The sequence below is a fragment of the Spermophilus citellus genome (assembly GCF_964194105.1).
Source record: "Spermophilus citellus genome assembly, chromosome: 17".
Lineage (NCBI taxonomy): Eukaryota > Metazoa > Chordata > Mammalia > Rodentia > Sciuridae > Spermophilus > Spermophilus citellus.
In genome coordinates, this window is record NC_138199.1 from 28,827,602 (window position 1) to 28,848,776 (window position 21,175).

The 21,175-nt window shown below is 45.1% G+C and overlaps 1 protein-coding gene across 1 annotated transcript in view; it reads right to left on the reverse strand.

Moving 5' to 3' along the window:
* Nucleotides 1-13,880: 13,880 nt before the first annotated feature.
* VPS53 (VPS53 subunit of GARP complex) overlaps nucleotides 13,881-21,175 on the reverse strand; it is a 145,774-nt gene continuing 138,479 nt past the window's right edge. Inside the window, exons 21-22 of the mRNA XM_081272269.1 lie at nucleotides 19,492-19,596; nucleotides 13,881-18,813 (exon numbers count right to left, since the gene is read on the reverse strand). Coding sequence (XP_081128395.1) covers nucleotides 18,643-18,813; nucleotides 19,492-19,596 — 276 coding nt within the window. The 3' untranslated portion in view covers nucleotides 13,881-18,642. The remainder of the gene's footprint in view (nucleotides 18,814-19,491; nucleotides 19,597-21,175) is intronic.

Consider the following 21,175-nt stretch of genomic DNA (forward strand, 5'->3'; position numbering starts at 1 on the left):
AGGACCCTTCATGACTGCTGCTTATTTTTGTGGAATGGCCTGTCTTCTGTGAACTCAGCCAGACAGGATTAAAAGCACTCCCATCCCAGCTTGCTTGCCCATGCCGTGCCCATGGCACGTGGCAGCTCCCAGACCCCCTGGGATCTGGGTTGTTCTGTTGTCCTTGATGTAGAGGATTTACCTTACTGTTGAATCGAGTCTCCTCTTCACTTTATATGCACCCATGTCAACCAAATGCTTTAAAAAAAAATAGAATTTAATTAGTTACCTTTTGCAAACAATGTTGAAAGGGACCTGTCACAGACATGCCCTAACCTAGCACAATTCCCAGAGTGTATGTATGCACTTGTGTTGGTGAGGTCCAGGAATAACCCTGAAGCCCTGGGACTCTCAAAGGTGGCATAGAATCAAAGGGGAACCAAAGTTCTGGCATGGCAATTTCAGAATTCAGGAGGCTTGAGGAAACAGGCTGGCTTCTTTCCTGCCCTCTCAACTGGGAAGTCACCAGTTTGGTTGAAGAGATGGGGTCTGGGGTGAAGCTCAGTTGGCAGATATCAAGTGCTGCTGGTGTAGGGTCAGGCCAGTGTGCCCTGTGTGGGGAGTCTCACAATGTCAGTCAGATATGGCTTTACTCTGGAGTCTTCCTACTTGTGAGCTAAGAGATGATTCTCCCAAATGCTCCCTGGTTACACCAAAAAGGGCCTTGCTTGGCCTCTGCAAAATGAAACCAGATGAGGTTTTTGAAAAAGCTAGGGCACATGGCTTCTCTGGAACTGCATCAATACACTTGTACTCTTGGCTCCATTGTGCATATTCAAACTGGACAAGAACTTGCAAGCCAGAAAAAAAAAAAAAAGCCCTTGGTTGAGCAATTGAAGTTCAGACCCTTGGCTCCTCAGCTTGAAAGGCACGATAGAAGGGTATGCTGTCATTATCCCTAAGTAACACATGGCTGATCTGTGTGGCCACAGTCAAAGGCAGCCTTGAAGGTCTCCAAGGTGCTTTAGGACCACCCTTAGATTCATAGATTCAGGTCTTCACTTTAAGACTACCTGAAAATGAGGTTCTGTGGGGGCTGTAGTTCCTGGGAAGAAATGAAGAATGGGAGTTCTTGGGGACTCACAATGACAGTTGACTTGCTCTGTCCTTCCCAGGAACTACAGTCCCTTAGGGCATTCTTCTTCTACCCCCAATTCAAAGCAGAATATGTGCAGGCTGGAGGTGGTGTGGTTTGCAGCCACAGACCGCTTAGAGCTGCTGATACTTAAAAGACATTCACACGCCTTTGAAGAAATGTTTTTCACTTTTGAGTCTATCAAAAATTAGCTGGGGTTGAGGAAGAACTTGGTGTGAGAAGGAAGAAAGATCTCACCTGTCCCATCTCTTCCCAGTCCACATGGCCAGGGCATCAACTGGAATTGTATTGCCTCTTATCCCACCCTTCTGTGGGACCCCTCCCCCCCAAGCATTTCCCAGTATTTCTGGAAACCTGTGAAAGTGTCTCTCCTTTCTTATTCATGAGTAAATCTGGTCATACATATAGGATGCCTGCTAAGAATTTTTTTCTTTTTTTCCAGCTTCCACTGTCTTGGCCTCTGGCTGCGTGAGGGTCCATCACCATGACCCTCTGGTGGGCTGCCCTTGCTGAGGCAGCCACCAGCTCTGCCAGTCACCTAGGAGAGGCTATGCTTGTGACACTGTGGGCACCACTCCTCTGCCATTTGCCAGGTACTGCTTCCAATGCTGCTGGAGGCCAGAGGGCACTATGATTCCCATGTGCAAGGTTTATGAGGCCTGCCTGTCGCAGAGTGCCCCTCATCCCTTCTGGTTGCACTTGTAGGAAGCTTCCTTCATGCCTGCCTCCTGCTCTAAGATTCAAACTTGAATGCTGCAGGGCTAGATCAAGAGACAAATATTAGTAAAATAAATACCTCTTTAAATTCCAAATCCCTCTCTCCATCTCCTAAGCCAGATCTATCCATTTGGCTCCTTTTCTTAAGATTTCTCTAAAAAGGTTTTAGGTCCTGCACACAAAGAAGCTGTCTGAGAGCCTGGTGTGGTGGCTCATGCCTGTAATCCTAGTGATTTGGGAGACTGAGGTAGGAGGATGGCAAGTTTGAGGCTGGTCTCAGCAACTTAGCAAGGCCCTAAGCAACCTAGTGAGACCCTGTCTCAAAAGAAAAAAAAAAAAAGAATCCTTGGCTTAAATCCTTGGCATTAAAAAAAAGAAAGGAGAGGAAAAAGCTGTCTGAACCTGGGGATGATGGGGGTGCTCACCTTCAGCTCTAGCTGGGACCCCCAATCTTCATTAAATAGCACCTAAATCCCATCCTAGCACCTTGCTTTTTAAAGACTGAAAGATGGCCTCTTCCATTTACAAGGATGACAGCTGACTTCCTTAGCATCCTACCTGATTGCCCGGCCACCTTGTGGGATCAGAACTGCTGGGGAGAGCGAAAGAGAAAGAGCGTACTTGTTAGCAGCTATGTTAGAAATCAAACTTTCTAGAATATCAGAAACAATCCATACCCCAAGATAGGACTTCAGTCTTGAAACAGGATGGATATGCAGAGGGACATTGAGGACTCAACACAGGACTGTTCTTTTTATACATTGTACTGAAAGAGCAGTCTAACAGGAACCCATCCTGGCCTCCCGTCATTACACACTGACTTTAGGGAACCTGAGTTCTGTGCCCCTTATTGGAATGTTGCAGGACTGGGGTGTACCTTAATGGTAGAGCATGGGTTTAGCTTGTGCAAGGGCCTGAGTTTGAGCCCCAGCAACACACACACACACACACACACACACACACACACAGTTACCAATATTCTGGCTTCTGTAGATGGTGTGGGCTCAGTTTGTCAATTCTGACCATCAAGTGTCTGGAGTGTGCCAGGCAGAGTGGGAGGAGTAGTGGGAGCACAGAGAGGGCTCTACCCAGCCTGGTAAAGGGAGGGAGGTGATGTCTGGGGGAGACTCCTGGAGGCCGTGGAGCCTGAGTTCCACTATAAGAAATAGACAATCAAAGAAGGAAGTGGGGACTCAATCCAGGCAGGAGCAATAGCATAGCAAGGGTTGGGAGCTCTAGGGGCCCCTTTGCTTATCACTGAGTAGTAGACCAAAGGCATCATTTGCACCAAACATGGCTTCACGGCCAATCTCGGGAGTTCTTTGGTGGCTGCACACAGAAATACTTTGGCTGTTTGATCTATGGGAATAAAGGCTGTGTTGGAATCCAGTCATAGTTCCTGGAGTTCATCTGACTCTGTTAGCTTTCTGTCACTGTGACAATACCTGAGATAATGTAAAAGGAGAAAAGATTATTTTAATTTGTGGTTGCAGAAGTTTCAGTCCACGGTCACTTGGCCTTGCTGCCTTTGGCCTGGGTGGTACAGTACACCATGGCGGAAGCGTGCATGGTGGAGGAGGTCTGTTTACCTTATGGCTGCCAGGAAGCAAGAAAGAGGGAGGGGAAGAGAGAGAGAAAAAGTCGAGGGAGGGAGAGGGAGGGAGACGGGGCTAGGGTCCCAATGTCTGTTCAAAAGACAAACCCCAAACCTCCTTCCATTAGGCTCCACCTCCTAAAGGTCCTACCTCTCAATAGTGCCAGCTGGCTGGTGACAAAGCCTTTAGCATACAGGCCCTTGGGGGACATTTAAGATCCAAACCATAACACATTGTGGGACCAGATCTGAAATGAAGCTTCATGGCAGAGTTTTGGTGGTCATCTTTCTCCTCTGGCTTAGCTTCCTTAGGTAGGGAACACTGCAGACCTGCAGAGAGCCCTAAGTTTAATCCTTGTGGAGCCAATCGGCTCCATTCCTGGAGAGGCACTCTGCAAAAGCTGTGCATTGGTGACCAGGGGAAAGAGAGTGAGGGTGGCTTGCTCAGTACCACTGTGCTTCTGGCTGGAAATGCCAGGTCAAGTGCACAGTGATGAGCTATTAGGACTCCTTTGGTACCTGTAAAGAGTTTGGTTCTGTGACTATATATTCTAGCATATAAAAGGTTAATGATTCTTACATTTATTTATTTTTAACTAAATTCAATTTAGTTCATAGAGCCCCAGGTTCTTTCAATATTAGAAAACTGTCTTGCTAGGTCAGAGTAGGTTTTTATCTTCTGGATGATGACCCAGTGGCTTCTGGGAAATTACTGCTCCTATCTGTCTCTTTCTGTTCAGGTGGTGTCTGATAAGGCTTAAATAACATCCTGGCAGCAAGGGGTGGTTGGCAGTGCCAGGTCCACGGTTGTCTTTCTACTTCTCTGGCCTCTACTAAGGTATAATTTGTTCTGCTGGCACGCCATCTCTTTTGATGTCTGTATGTCACCTCTTCTGAACTCTAGGTTTCCCAATTCAAGGTCTTTCCCAATGTATTGGTCCTTTCACTACTTCTGGGAGTTCAGGGGGCATGGGAACTCTCAGTAACTAACCCTGCTCATGATGGAGAGTGGGGATTCTGCAATCTACACTCCCTTAGATCTATTTGCCTGGACAATTCCCTCAGACCCTTGTTCCCTTCCTCCTGCCTGGTTGAACACAGGACTTCTCTACAGGGCTGTGGTCTTCCAGGTTAATTGTTGAAAACCAGGGATAAGGATTGTTCTCAAACTGATGGAGATTTCTCTTACACTGGGGATCAGCCCAGGATGGTAAGGCTCTGTATTTCTTCTCAGGGACCTACCAGCCTCAAAATCAAGTCATAGCCATTCCGGTGTTTCTTTTTTTAACAGCTAGTCACAAATCAGTGTTTTTGTTTTTGTTTTTTGTTACTGAGGATTGAACAAAAGAGCACTCTACCACTAAGTTACACCTCTAGCGCCCCAATCCCATCCCCATCCCACTCCCATCGTTTTTTAGAATTTTGAGACAGTGTCTTGCTAAGTTGCCCAGGCTGTCCTTGAACTTGTGATCCTCCTGCCCTAGCCTTCCAAGTAGCTGGGATTATAGGTATGTACTACCACACCTGGAATTTTTTCTTTTTGATGGGAAAAAAAGTTAATATCAAGATGTACTATCTTTATGATGATGGAGGGTACTGTATGCAAAGTCCTCCAGGATTTTGATACTTAGAATATAAAGGCACACTTATAATAAGAAGCATAATTAAACAGCATTCTAACACTTTTGCATGAACAGCCATGGCTTTCAAGACGCACATTTCTGCTAAAGAATTTTAAAAGTCTATACATGAGTTCAAATGCAAAGAATTCAAACAATTCTGTCTTTACCATCTGTACCTTGGGACAGGGATGTAAGACCATGTGCCCGCTGCTGCAGTAATGGGAGAAAGACTAGAGGTAAGAAAGAATGGGGAAAATACCCATTTTATTTATTTATTTATTTTTGCAATGCTGGGGATGAAACCAGGAGCTTGCACATTTTAGGCAAATGCTCTACTACTGAGCTACATCTCTACCCCAGAAAAATACACATTTTAATATCTAATTATTATCTTACTACATATAAAAGAATGACCATTGATCTCATGAGTGAAACAAGAGAGCATGTCATCTGGGAGCCCTGATGGGAGGGAAGCCATGGGTCTTTTACTCAATAGACCTTGAATGCAGAAGCTGTCCTGCAAGACACGGTACAGGCTGGGTCACATTTGTTCTTGAGCAATGAAAACCAAAGGGGAACTTCTGCTTACTGAGTTTCTAAAGCTAAATCTGCAATTACGTCCTCCATCTCAAGAAGCAGGAAAAAACATCTAGGGCGAGTGAGGATGTGGAGAAGTAGGTACCCACACCGTCAGTGACAGTGTGCAAAAACCACTTTACAGAGGGTATTTAGGCAAGAGCTGGCAACATTTTAAATGTGCATGTCCTTTCATCTTCTTAAGTGGAAACATAACAATTTTAGGTGAGTATTCTGTAAAAATGTGAGCAAAAGTAAGCATAGAATTTACAGATGATATATTTTTAAGAGCCAAAAAATAGAACAACCTATTGTGTATTGATTGATAGGAGACTGGCTGTTTCAGTCTGTTCATGCTGCTATAACAAAATACCACAGACTGGGTAATTCACAAGTGATAGAAATTTATTTTTCACAGTTCTAGGGGCTGAGAAATCCAAGATCAAGTTGGTGGTAGACTGTCTGACGAGGGTTGCTCTCTGCTCTGAGAGAGAGACTTGTTGTTAACTTGCTACAAGGCAGAAGGCAGAAGGGCAAAGTGGGATGAAGAGATCTCACACTCCCATTGCACTTCATTATAAAATCATTAGTCCCATTCATGAGAGCTCTGGCCTCATGACTTAATCCTCTCTTAAAGTTCACTCTTAACACTACCCCAGTAACAATTAATTTTCAACATATGAATTTTGGAGGGATATACACCATCAAACAATAGCATTGGAGAAATAAAGAGTGGTATATCTGAACTATGAAACCGACACAGCCTGGGGCTAGGCTCAGCGGTGGAGTGCTCGTCTAGCACGGGTGGGACCCAGGTTCGAGCCTCAGCACCACATAAAAAATAAAGGCATTGTGTTGTGTCCATCTACACCTAAAAAACAAATTTAAAAAAAAAAAGAAAGAAAGAAAGAAAAGAAACTGACACAGCCAGTAAAAAAAAAAAAAAAAAAAAATGAGGGTTCGCACACACCCGTAATCCCAGCAACAGGAGGTTCAGGCAGGAGGATCATAGGTTGGAGGCCACCCTGAGCAACATAGCAAGAGCCTGTCTCAAAATAAAAAAATTAAAAGCTGGGTGTGGTGGTGCACACCTGTAATACCAGCAGCTAGGGAGGCTGAGGCAGGGGGATGGTGAGTTCAAAGCCAGCCTCAGCAACTTAGCGAGGCACTTAGTAATTCAGTGAGACTCTGTCTTTAAATAAAATACAAAACAAGGGCTGGGGATGTGGCTCAGTGGTTATGCACCCCTTGGTTCAACCCCCAGTACTAAAAATAATAATAATAAACAAAATAAAATAAAAAGAGCTGCAAATGTAGTTCAGTGGTAGAGCATCCCAGTACAAAAAGGGTGGGGGGAGAGAGAGAAGGACAAACTCCAGTATCTATCTATCTATCTCTATCTCTCTCTCTCTCTCTCTCTCCACACACACACACACATATGAGTTTTATATATGTTGAGGGAATATATGCTCAAGATATATTGTTAAACTGTAGAAAATATATTAATATTGATTTTTTTAAAAGAACCCCTCTTTCCCTTCCCCAATACAGACACAGAAAGTTCAGAAAGAAAAAAAAAGCAGGACTTTTGGTATGTTGTTTTAAACTTGAATACTAATATTGTACTTCATTCTATTTTTGTCTCAGCCTCCCATGTTCCTGGGATTATAGGTATGAGCCACCACACTCAGCTTTATTGTACTTCAAAGAACAAGCAAACATTATTACTGCATTTTTTTTTTTTAGTACTAGGGATTGAACAGGGCACTTTACCACTGAGTTACATCCCCAGCCCTTTTTCTTTTATTCTTTTTTAATTAATTAATTAATTTGCAGTACTGGCGAAGGAACCCAGGGATACTCTACCAAATGAGCTACACCCCCATTCCTTTTTTATTCTTATTAATTGATTAATTTATTTTAATTTTTTTTTAGTTGTAGTTGGACAAGTAGTTGGACACAATGCCTTTATTTTATTTATTTTTATGTGGTGCTGAGAATCGAACCCAGCACCTTACATGTGCTAGTCGAGTGCTCTACCACTAAGCTACAACCCCAGACCCCTTTTTAAAATTTTTATTTTGAAACAGGGCCTTGCTAAGTTAATGAGGCTGGCCTTGAACCTTCCATCCTCCTGCCTCAGCCTCCTGAGTCCCTGGGATTACAGGCCTGTGCCACTATACCTGGCTTAGATTTTCTTTTGATCTTTGTGAGTGGTGTTGATATAATCCATAATTAACCACCATTAACAATTTTATGATAAACTCATCATATTGGCTGACAAGAGTGGTCCAGGGTAACTGACTAAGGTTTCAAGATTGAGGAACCAGGGAAGGAAGCGGGTAACATTTAGAAGTAAGGAACTCAGGAAGGGAGTTGAGATGGCACATGTGCGCCACTGATGGGAACTACAAGGTGGACTGACCTCAGAAGTCATATTTTGCTGGACAGCTGGTATGTTTTCTGAAGGAGGCTGGATTGGAAGCAGCTGGAGGCTGCAGATTTAGAGGCCTGGCCATGGTGAAGGCTCTGAAGGAAAGGAGGGCTGGGGAAGGAGGCCATGTAGTTCTGGGGCAGGAAAGGAAGGCATGAAAGGAGTGAAGGGAGAATTTTGGGGTGCATGCGAGCTGATAAGAAGAGCATCGAAGACCTTCAGGATTTGCTGAGATGGAAGCCGAATGCCCAGGAGAATGTAGGTGGGATGGAGGCTGTGGATGTCTTGTTTGAAATGCTAACCAAAGCTAGCAGAAAAATAGAGGTGGCTGAGAGGAGAACAGGACAGAGGAAGAATGGAGACTCCTGTTTACTTCAGCAGGCAGCAGAGGAAAGGAGAGCGGGCCTAAGGACCGTGAGGGCAGAACAGAGACCCCAGGGCAGCCCCGCTAGGGAGAAGGGACTGGGACTCAGAAGTGGGCTCTACAAGGGTGACTCAGGCTTTGCCATCAAGTCTTCTTTCATGGCAGGGGAATGAAAGCCTTGGAGCCTTAGTATTTCATCTGCAAAAGGAGGGACTTTGACCAAAGACCCCCAAACAAAGAAAGCAACATACCACCCAACCCTGATGCTCCAATTTAGAACTTTCCAACTGGACAGCTAGAACCAGTGCTTTGGGGTGTAACAAGTGCCCAGCTACTGAGCCCCTAAAAGCCCTTGGGGCTGCAGAGAGAGGGAGGGGTCTTTGAAGCAGCCACAGTTCCCAGGTCCATCACCTGGGGCAGGCAGTTCCTTCTAGGCAACAGGATATATACTGTCATGTCTATGTTTCAGTTCTGAAAAGGCTGAGAAGCACTGCATATGCAGACATTCAAGGCCTCAGGTACAATATTTGGGGCCTGTGGAGGTTTTGGAACAAGAGTCTGCTTCCTTTCAAAGGTTACCGAGCCCCTTCACCTGAGCCCCTTCCTTCAATTCTGGTTTCACCATTTTGTTCTTAGACTCCGCAGAGCTCTTCTTGTCCTTTCCCAAAGGGAGGTGGCTTCCAGGGCTGTTCACACAGCATTTAGGTGACAATTCAGGTGCTGTTGTTAAATGGGTGGTGCACTTCAAATGAAATGGCACTCCTTTGGGTACTGAGGGGATCATGCCAAACCTCCTCTTCCCCTCTGGGGTCAGAAAAACAAACAGTAACATTGTTTTAAAGAGAGTAGCAGCTTTCAAACTGACAGAGGGGAAAACTCCAGAATTCTTCAGGATCATTTGATGGGGGGAAGAGCCTCTACAAAAGTTTGATTCTAGCTTCACTTTTTCAAATGCATATTTTGCTGGATACAGGGCTCAGGCTCACGCCTATAATCCCAGCAACTCAGGAGGCTAAGGCAGACAGGAGGATCGCCAAATTTGAGGCCAGCCTGAGCAACCTGGCAAGATCCTGTCTCAAATGTAAATAAGTAAATAAATAAGGTTGGGGAGGTAGCTCAGCAGTAGAGTGCTTCTGGGTTCAATTCTCAGTACCCTCCACTACCACCAAAAAAAAAAAAAAACACCCAAAAAACAAAACCCAACCAACCAACCAAACAAACAAAAAAACCTATTTAAAGGTTGGGATTGTAGCTCAGCGGTAGAACATTTGCCATGCATGTGTGAGGCACTGGGTTCGATCCTCAGCACCATATAAAAACAAATAAATAAAATAAAGGTATTGTGTCTGTCCACAACAACAACAAAAAAATATTAAAAAAACCTATTTAAAATCTGCCCTAAAAAATAGACATTAACAATTGTTAACAACATAGCATGCATCCTCCAATGTGTCACAGGGTAGATCAGCTGTTGAAGACCCTCAGTGTGACCTCCTTCTGCTGCCAGGGCTGTTAGTCTTCACAGACTTTCGGAGGTTTCTTGATTCCTTGGAAGCAGGGCTGTTTAAAAACTGAAGAAAAATGATACTATTTCTAAGTTGTTAACTGGACCAAATCAATATTTCTCTATTCTGTGCAACCAAAGCAAACAGAAATAAATTGGATGCTGGGATTGATGCATGTAAACTGTCATTCATAAGCTTAGATTTTTTAAAAAAATATTTATTTTTTGTAGTTTTAGTTGGACACAATAACTTTATTTTATTTATTTATATGTGGTGCTGAGGATCGAATCCAGTGCCTTGCACGTGCGAGTCGAGCACTTTACCGCTGAGCCACAACCCCAGCCCCCATAACCTTAGATTTTAAATGCTTTCTATTTATTGAAATAGTTTCAATATTCTTACTGATTTTCTTTAAAAATTATTTAAGCTCATAAATATACTAATATTTTATATCTATTGTGTATAATGAGGGTTCCATGGAAAATTTGGTTTCATAAACTTGAAAACTAGGGGTTTAGTACAAGGTGCCAGGATGATGGAATGACACTGGAGATAAATCCTGTCTCTGTTCCTTCCTGGCCACACAGCCTTGGGAATGCCACTTTCCCTCTCTGAGCCTCCAGGTCTCATCCACAAAATGGAATTAATCACTCCTACTTAATAGGGGATTTTTTAAAAAAAAAATATTTAGTTATAGATGGACACATCTTTATTTTGTTTATTTATTTTTATGTGGTGCTGAGGATCGAACCCAGTGCCTCACATGTGCTAGGCAAGCGCTCTACTGCTGAGCCACAACCCCAGTCCTTAATGGGTGATTTTGAGCCTGTGAAATTATGGATGAGATTCAACCCTTTTTCTCCCATCCCCTTTTTCTTATACCTTCATTCCCCAAATATATACAGATAGCATTGAATCATCTAGACCTAATCATGATTAAAGGGGATATGCAGGCTGTACACAGCTGGGCCCTGCAGCCAAGGCCCAGGGCTGAACCAATAGGGGCCTTAACTCTGGCCGGCACCCTCCTCTGCAATCCAGCTCGCTTCCTACAGAGACAACACTTGGGATCCTTAAGAGTTAAGCACAGCTGGGCACAGAGATTGTACGCCTGTAAGCCCAGCACCTCAGGAAGCTGAGGCAGGAGAATGGAAAGTTTGAGACCAGCCTGGGAAATTTAGCAAGACCCTCCTCTCAAAATAAAAAATAAAAAGGACTGGGGTTGTAGATCAGTGGAAGAGTACCCCTGGGTTGGCTCCCCAGTACCAGGGAAATTAAACGCTGTGCCTGGGGTGCCCTAAGCCTGGGTAGGAGATTGTGGGGGTGTCTCAGTGCGAGCTGACGTTTTCTTCACACAGCCCTTGGTAATTTTTCCACTCGCCTGCGAAAGCTCTTCAGTGGTTGCTCCAGTGGGCCCAGGCTCAAGCTTCTTTGGTGAAGAAGCCTGTGGAATGCAGGCTCTCTGGCAGCTGGTATTTCCCCCTCCCTGAGAAGCGCCTTCCTTTTCCATCAGCACAAAGCAGACAGACACCAGAAACTGGTGTTTCCTGTCACCATCTCACCTGGTACTCCTATAACTGGTGAAATGCTTTACAAATACTTTTCTTGGCCCCCGGAAGTGGAAGGAAGTTTGTGGAGAAGCTGTTCTTAATTTCTCACTTGCTGGAAAATTACCCCAAACAGAAGGAGGCACGGAAACTGTGCAAATTCCATTGCATTACTGAGCAGAAGCTACCAGAGCCCTCAGACCAAGTGAGAAACATTCCTAGGGGACAAAGTATTTAATACTATTTTTATTTATTTTGTGGTGCTGGGGATCACACCAGGATCTCATGCATACTAGGCAAGGGCTCTACCACTGAGCTATATCTCCAGCTCAACACTATTTTCATTTTAAGGTCACTCTTATCATCCCCCATTCTCTGAATCAGTAGTCCTCAAAGGGGACTGAAAGAGCCAGGCAGGAACTTTGTTGCTGAATACAGGGATTCAGTTCACCTTGGGAAAGGTCTAAACTTTGAAAGGCAGCTGTAAAGTAATCCAAACCGTCTGTGATCCTCAATGCCTATTTGTTAGTACCAGCAATTGAAACTACTGGGCCACATCCCCAGCCCTTTTTTGTATTTTATTTAGAGGCAGGTTCTCACTGAGTTGCTTAGGGCTTCACTAAGTTACTGAGGCTGGCTTTGAACTCTCAATCCTCCTGCCTCAGTCTTCTGAGCTGCTGGGATTACAGGCATGTGCCACCCATGCCCAGTTGTCAAAAGGAGGATGAGACCCAGGGCCTGGTGCCTGCTGGCAAGCACTCTACTACTGAGCTACATCCTCAGTCCACAGACTGGCTATCTTAAGATAATTTTGCTTGTTTTTTTGGACATTATAGGTTAAAAGGGTGGGTGGGGGGATGCAGGCAAGAATTCTGTCCCTGCCGAAAGAGTCTAGTTTCGGACATGAGACACCATACCTAAATAATTTGTTTGGAAGGAAGCTTTGGCAACTGTTCTAACTTGCTGGCAGAGGAAATGGACCCCATTTTTCACCACAGGTGGCCCAGCCAACAGCACCAGGAGGAAACTCTCTTCTGTATCTGCAGGTTTAACCCTAAATGCTGCGGAAATAGCAGCTGCCAGAGTAAGGAGATACAGAGTACAGTCTTTTCAAACTCTTGAGTAAGATGGATATCACAATCATGACCTAAAAAGGCAAAGACTAGATATTCTGATGCTTGCTGCGGATGCAGCTTGCACACACAGCAGGATATGTTGCCACTTGGCCATTTCATTAGTCAGCCCACGTCGGGTGACACAGCAACCCTCCGGGCCTGCTAGCCACAGACTCCAGCTCCAGAAAATGATAATGAACACTTCACATTCCCCACTGCCATGTGGCTTACAGAGCCATACACATGACTGGTCTCATGTGACCTTCACAGCCCTATTAATTATAACCCCCTCTCACAGATACTGAAAGCTGAGACTCAAGAGGATCAATGACTCGCCCAATGCCAAGGTGCCAGAACCAGACCCGACAGCAGGACTTCCGTGGAAGTTTGCCTACCCTGTGTGCTTTCAAATGGACACATTTTTCATAGGCCACTTCTCCCAAGCCTGACTGTGTAGGTGAGAAGGCAGAGAAGTGGTAGGTAAATCATCTATCACAGCCTTCCAGGGTGGGAAATGAGGAAGTGTTTCTTTGCCTATTGGACTGATCCCTGGCTGCCCTACTGAAGTAGGGGAGCTGGTGATGACAAACAATGAAAACTGGGCAACGATGTTGAGGCCAATCTAACGGAAGTGGTGCCATAGACCTTCCACTGTTGAAAGAGATATCAGACTTCTCAAAAAAGTTTTCGTTGCAAAATGCCCACCCTGTAATGAAGAAAACAAGATTAACTTACTGTATACAGGAGAGGAATCGCTCGTTGGTCACATGGGAAAGCAGGATGTGACTGGGACAGGAAGGGTAGGGAAGGGAAAGGTAATGGGGTAGAAACTCAGAATACAAGGAGATACCAAACGAGAAGCAGAACCCTTTATACATACTCAGAGAGGCTGCCCCACCGATGGACAGACCAACACCTGGCTCGTGAGCTGCCTCGATGTCCTCTTGTGCATTGCTTCCTAGATGGCCAGGGAAAGGGTCTCTACCTGCTTCTTCACCAGGAAGCAGGCAGTCGCTGGGAGGGGAGTCTAAGGTTCATGGGCTTGCTAATTCTTTCCTATAGTCCCTTCTGTTTTCTGTCAGCAGTAGGGAAAGACATTCTAGCAAATGACATCCAGTAATGCTTTAATTAACTGCAGTATTTTGTGCTCCAATATGCACCAAGAAATCACTTCCAGATGGGCAAAATGAAAGATATTTACACAAGAAAGTAATTCCTTTATTTTAAAGCAATTTAGGTCTCCCAAAGGTGTATAACTCTGAGGGTCCAAGAGGCTATTTTGATGAATGCTAGGATGGGACTGGAAAATTTTATTTAATATATAAAATGCAATGGTATTCCTTACATCTGCATGGATTTTCATGAGTCCATGTTTCCAAGGCTAGTGCTTAAATGGCCCAATGCAGTCAGTTCTAACCATTTTATTTTTAGGAATGTCTGACTTGGAGTAGACAAAAAAGTGTGGAACACTTGCCTTCACCTTCAAGCAAGTTAGTTATTTTGAGACTTTTCTTCCTAGGGAGAGGAATTACATTTCCAGCTGTTCACTTTTGGCATTTCCCCTAGTATTCTGTAAACAGGGAACCAAGCTTCCTTGTTCAACAGCAATTCAGGAGGAGCCCGTGGAACATCCCCCACATCGGGCAGCAGCCTTGGGCCTGCTCTCCCACCCTGTCTGCCCTGTCACTGTTACATCTGTTTGATCCACACCAAGGCACTACCTAGACATGAGAAAATAGGCACCTTCTGTGGGTGCTGGACAGAGACTTGGGTACTGGCTCTTTGTTCTGCCAGAGAGGAAGGTTTTTATTTTTGCTTTTCAGCACTGGGGATTGAACCCAGGGCCTCACACACTAGGCACCACCAGAGAGGAAGGAGCAGCATTAGCTTCAGTTTCAGAACCCAACTTGGAGATGGAAACTTCCCTGTCTATTGTAGCTCCCGCTTCACGGGTATAGTCCAAACAGGACTTCTCCACCCTGGCACCTCTAAGCCAGCTCTCCAGGAAGCCTCTCCATAATAAGAGCAACACTGAATTCTTCAGCGATTTATAATTTATCAATATTTATTTTAACCACGAGGAGACTTCAAAGTTGTTTTTGTTTTTAAAGAGGCTAGAGAGCTGTGTGCAATGGCGCACGCCTGTAATCCTAGCAGCCCGGGAGGCGGATGCAGGAGGATTAAAAGTTCAAAGCCAGCCTCAGCAATTTAGTGAGGCCCTGTCTCAACATAAAAAATAAAAAAGGTCTGGGGATGGGGCTCAGTGGTTAAGCGCCTGTGAGTTCAATCTCAGGTATCATCATATAAAAAAAAATTAAATAGGCTAGAGAAAGTAGGGGAGGAATGGAAATAATATTCAAGGTTAGTTGAACTAGTTATCAGATGCTGCTTTAATCAATCGATACTCCTTATGTACATTGCCATCATTTTTGGGAGGTACCGGGGTTTGAACTCAGGAGCCCTCAGCCACTGAGCCACATCCCCAGCCCTATTTATATTTTATTTAGAGACAGGGTCTCACTGAGTTGCTTAGTGCCTCGCTGTTGCTGAGGCTGGCTTTGAACTCGGGATCCTCCTGCCTCAGCCTCCCAAGCCATTGGGATTACAGGTGTGACACTAAGCCCAGCTGGAAGATTGTGTTTTAATGTGCAGGTTTCTGGATCTCTTCTCTGTATATTCTAATCCAGTGGGCCTGGGCAGGAGATGTTTTTAAAAAAATAGGAACCTTGGGGCTGGGGATGTGGCTCAAGCGGTAGCGCGCTCGCCTGGCAGTGCGTGCAGCCCGGGTTCGATCCTCAGCACCACATACAAACAAAGATGTTGTGTCCGCCGAGAACTAAAAAATAAATATTAAAAAAAAATCGCCATTTAAAAAAAAATAGGAACCATTTGGGAAACACAGAGTCAAAGGTCTCCTGTTGGAAGCATTTCATGGGCACCCAGTGCCTGTTCCTTCTGTCATTTTTAATTTTTTTTTTTTTTTGTACTGGGAATTGAACCCAGGGGAGTTTTACCACTGAGCTATACCCCCAGCCCTTTTTATTTTTTGAGACAGGGTCTCACTAAGATGCTTAGGGCTTACATTTTTGAGATTGGCTTTGAACTTGTGATCCTCTTGCCCAAGCCTCCTGAGTCACTGGTGTTACAGGTGTGTACAACTGCACCTGGCTATGTATGTTATTTTGAAGTGGCAATAATAAATAAAGCTTCTACTTGAGGTTTGGTCATCAAAAGAGGAAGACTATTCATCAGTACTGAATGAGAGTGAAACTCCTGGCATGTCCTAAATAAGTTTGAAACTAAAGCTGCTAGCTATAAGCAAAGACCACTGTACTGTAGTTACAGAGAACCAGAAAAATATACATTTATGAAAATGGGCTACAGGAACCCTTTAATAAAGTAAATTTCTCTGTATTGTAATGGTTCTTAGCAAAGAATAAACCTCACACAGTCAGTCATCTATATCTGTGGATACACAACCGTGGATTCAATCAAAAGTATTTGGAAAACAAACAAACAAAAAACAACACTTAAACTGTGCCTACATGGAATAAGTACAGATCTTTAAATAACACAGTACAACAACTATTTGTGTAGTATTTCTACCAAGTTAGGTATTATAAGAGGTCCAGAGATGATTTAAAGTATACAGGAAGATGTGTTTAAAGTGTAGGCAAATGCTATGCCAGTTATATGAGGGGACTCAAGCATCTGCAGATTTTGATATCCACTGGAGTACAGGGAGGGGGTTCTGGAACCAATCCTCCGTGGACACTGACAGACAAATGTAATCACCTATGGAGCTTTTAAGCCTACACGCCAGGCCCCACTGCAGACTTACTGAGTCCAAATCTCCAGGCATCTACAATTTTTTAAAAGGGCCCCAGGTGATTCTGATGCATACCCCCAGGTGAGAAACATGCTGTCTCTCCAGGATGCACACCCGGTATGGTATTCAGTCCCCATCAATGAGACACTGAACATAACTCCAACTGACATCTGTTGGCTCCTTGGGGATTACTGACAATGTAATAAATCAGGAAAGCAACTTCCCTGGCGGTGACCACCAACTGGGAAAAACAGCAGTCTGACATCTCAATGCCATTATAGAGATGTCCAGAAAAATGACTCCTCATGAATGAACTAAAAAGAGAAGTGTGGATCTGTAAACACTGAAGAGTGACAAGAACCAGGTGCAGGAGTCCACTGGCTTTCCCAGCTTCCCTAGGTTGATGACAGACGGCTGAATTGGCTGTGCTGTTTGGAGACTGGCCCACCACCCCTTCTTTCAATTAGTGCATATAACCTTACCAAAGCAACACGATAGCACAGAGGAATCCCTCTTAGACTGAGCCTCCCAACCCCCTCCCCATTCCTCCTGCACTTCTCTAATCTTCAATCTTCTCCTAACAGAGCTCAACTAAAGGCCACATCTCTTCACTACTGATTTTCTTCTTAGTGTTTTCAATACTTCTACTAATTAGCAAGGACAGGCTGGAAGCTAATGAAGAAATGAGGTTCTGTAGCTGGGGGTGTGGCTTAGTGATAGAACATGCCTCACCCAGCATGCCTGAGGCCTTGGGTTCCATCTCCAGCACAGGGCGGAGGTGGGGTTTCAAACCTGGAACTAATGGACAGGGTCAGAGGGGGGGAGGGAGGGAGGGAAACAGTGTGGAATAGTATAAGAGAATTAGGGAAACTACCTGGTATGGTGCCTGTCTTCTGTGTGTAGGATGATGCAGGGGACTGAAGTGGCTCTATAGAGCAATTTTCTGCAAAGTTCTGCTGCTTAGAGCCAGTGGGTGGACATGAAGGGCAGTCTGGGCCCAGGCTGTGTTCTGGGCCAGGCCAGTTCTGAGCTTGGCAAGTAAGGTCAATCTTGTGTTCCTGGTATCCAAGGACCCAGGTTCTCTCTCATTAATACTGTGATGTATGCACTGTACACCACCTTTGTTTTTCAGGTGACTCTGGAGAGTTCTCTGGATTTGAAAGTGAATGAGCAGGAAGGACATCAGATGGTATAGGCTATCTATTCCCTCCCATAGTTCATCTGCAGGGAAAAAACTAGGAAAGGTTTTCCAAGAGAACTTCCTGGTTTTCCTATACAGAAGTCAACTGCTTCCCAAGAAGTTAGGAACAGAGTGAGAATAAAGAAATGGAGAAAATAATCTCACATAACACAGTGACTGTGCCAAGTAAGACCCACTTGTTATTTTTTACAGGGTTTGGTGCCCCAGGTCTTGCACATGCCAGGCAAGCGTTCTACCACTGAGCAACACCCCAAGCCCCAGAACCCTCTGTCAGATCTGGGACTGTCTCCTCGCCAGGTCAGCAGCCCCAGCCTGGTCTGCTTCCAAGGCTTGGTTCATACAGCCCTCCAGAGTGACAGACACAGAGGGCTTTTCTCCTTTGGAGAGTAACAAGAAATGAGAACACAGGAAACTTGGCCATGTCAAATAGAAGGTACCAGGAAACTGTGATTTACATGGAAAAGTGCACATGCTTCCACTGTCTTCATAAAGGGTAGTACTAAACCCTGTGATCTGGCAGTCCATTCACTCAACCAATTCCAGGAACATTCTCAGCGTTCTGGCTGCAGAGGTGACCTCCAGTAGTTGCAGAAGGGGGAAGGAGCAAGATCCAGGCTTCCTCATCCAAGTTGCTGGACAGGCATGTGGCAGGGAGTAGGGCCCAGGTGTTGGAGGGTATGGCTGCCACGGTGAGGCTACAAGAGCCAATGACAACTTGACCTTCAAGGGCAGCCTGGAAACAGCAACTGAACCACAGGGGCCTTTCACCCAATGCTGCCTCCTTGGCAGCAATGAGAGATAATCTAAACTGCCTTTTTATAACCCAGCCCTTACTCAGCTTCTCCCACTGGGACAGGAGTTCAGACAGGGCATGGGAGAGACACAGTAGCAACCTCAGTGTCCCAAAAACTCATGACTGAGGATATAAGAGTCACTGAGTAGGGGAGGGGTACAGGGGCACTTGGGGCTTCCAAGAACTGGGTTCGGTGCCCCTTGTGTGCTCCTAAAGTCTCTTCTTAATTAGTTTCTCAAGTTTGCGGATGCGAGATGATTCCTGCTCTGGTGTAGGAGCCATCAGGGACAGAGAGCTGGAGCCATCTGCCCCTGAGGGCGGGGTGGGAAGTCTCTGGCGCAGGAGTTCCAGCATGTTGCTCTGCTCACTTCTCTTCAGCCCCTGAGGGTGGAAGAGAGAGGAGAGTTAGTGGTCAGGAGGTGGCTCTGCAATAGCCCAAAGAGAGAGTGCACCTCTGGGTCTGCTGTTGGCATGACCTCTACCATCAGCATAATTATTTCAGGCTAAGGACAAAAGCTTTCTTCAGAGAAATTATCAGCCTTCAGTAGTAGCCTGGGAGAAAGTGGAGGAAGGAAATAACGAAGGAATTGGGTAGGAGAGAAAGGAAGGTTGGAGAGGAGGACAGGTAAAGATGGAAGGATGATCTTCCTGCTCCTTCCATTCTGTCCTCTCCTGAGCAGTAGCTTCCAGGCATGCAGGGTGGTCCAGAACCCTGAAGCTAACATGCCCAGGACTACCTTCCTGGAATCCAGGTTGCAGGGAGGACTAGCGACATGGATTTTTTTTTTTTTTGTACTGGAGATGGAATCCAGAAGTGCTCTACCACTTATCTATATCCCCAGCCCCTTTTTATTTTTTAAAGACAGTGTCTCGCTAAATTGCTGAGGCTGGCCTTAAATTTGTGATCCTCCTACCTCAGCCTCCTGAGTTGCTGGGATTTCAACCCACCACTCTGGGTCCACAACCTGCATTTTTGAGGCAGCCCCTCCATAATCCATATCCCACCCCCTAGAGTAAGAAGGATGAGTAGGAGTTGACAAGAAAAGATACTGAGCTCACCTTCATGTCCAGTATCTTCTGGAAGGTTTCTGTGTTACAGTCTGTAAGGAGTTTGATGTAGTTGTCCACAAACACCATCAATGGCTCATGGGGGGCCATCACTACCTACCAAGGGAAGGAACACAGTAGGCCCTTAAGGCTCGTTCTAGGCAAGCGCTCTACCTCTGAGCCACACCCCCAGCCCCTAAGCCTTATTTTATATTTTATTTAGAGATAGGGTCTCACTGAGTTGCTTAGCACCTTGCCATTGCTGAGGCTTGCTTTGAACTCACAATCCTCCTGCCTCAGCTCCCAAGCCATTGGGATTACAGGGTGCACCAGTGTACTTGGAGGATTGCCATTTTTTTGTCTTTGTTTTTTGGTGGTGCTGGAGATTGAACTCAGGGTCTTGTGCATGCGAGGCAAGCACTCTACCAACTGAGCTATATCCCCAGTGCCCCCGCCCTTTTTTTTTTTTTTTTTTTTGGTACCAAGGATTGAACTCAGGGGCACTCAACCACTGAGCCACATCCCCAGCCCTATTTGTATTTTATTTAGAGACAGGGTCTCACTGAGTTGCTTAGTGCCTCGCTGTTGCTGAGGCTGGCTTTGAAGTTAGGATCCTCCTGCCTCAGCCTCCCAATCCACTGGGATTACAGGCGTGTGCCATTGTAACCCTCTGGAGGATTGCTTTTTAATGTGCAGATTTCTGGGTCTCTTTTCTGTGTATTCTAATTCAGTGGGTCTGGGCAGGAGATGTTTTTAAAAAATAGGGACCATTTGGGAAACACAGTGTCAAAGGTCTCCGGTTGGACCTTTCATAGGTACCTGGTGGCTGCTCCTTCTGTCATTTTGTTGTTGTTGTTTTGTTATTTTGGTACTGGGGAGTGAACCCAGGAGAGTTTTACCATTGAGCTATAGCCCCAGCCCTTTTTATTTTTTGAGACAGGGTCTCATTAAGAGGCTTAAGGCCTAAATTTCTGAGGCTGGCCTTGAACTTGTGATTCTCCTGCCTAAGCTTCCTGAGTCACTGGAATTACAGGTGTGTGCCATACCCAACTCCTTCTGTCTATTCTTGACAATCGGGCAACAAAAGGAATTGATGTGAGTGGATCTTCTCAAAAACAAAAATCCCAAAGCTTCCTTACTCTTTTGAAGACCTAAAATCTGGAACTTCATTTAACTACATTTACTTAAACTACCAATTAATATACAAACAGATGGCACTGCAACCCTCAGATTCATTTCCATTTGGTTTTGGAAAGCAGAATCTGATTTTTCTTCCCTCAGCAAAATAATTTTATTTTGAATTCCTGAGAATGTACGGGAGCAGTGAGGAGTATCTCCTTCAAAAGTCCTTGGCAGATCACTCCCAAACTGTATGCTCTCTCTGCAGAGAGGACACCAGCTGGAGAAGAATCCATCAGGCTAGTTCCAGTTTTCTCAGGCCATGGCTCAAGGCTTATGCGGGGCCTTTGCCTGGTCCCATGGTGTCTGTGGGCTGCAGCTACTTTTTTCTCCTGTCATCATTTGAGTTATTGTTTGGGAAGAGAGCCTGAAGAGCCTACAGGCCCTGGACTTTCAGGCCTTATCAGGTAGTACTATTTGTTCTCTAGCCTCTGCCCCTCTTTTCATGTTATCCTTGGAAATCATGGTAGGTGTTCAAGACATTCTTGACAGCACCAGCTGAAGTTCAATATCTTGT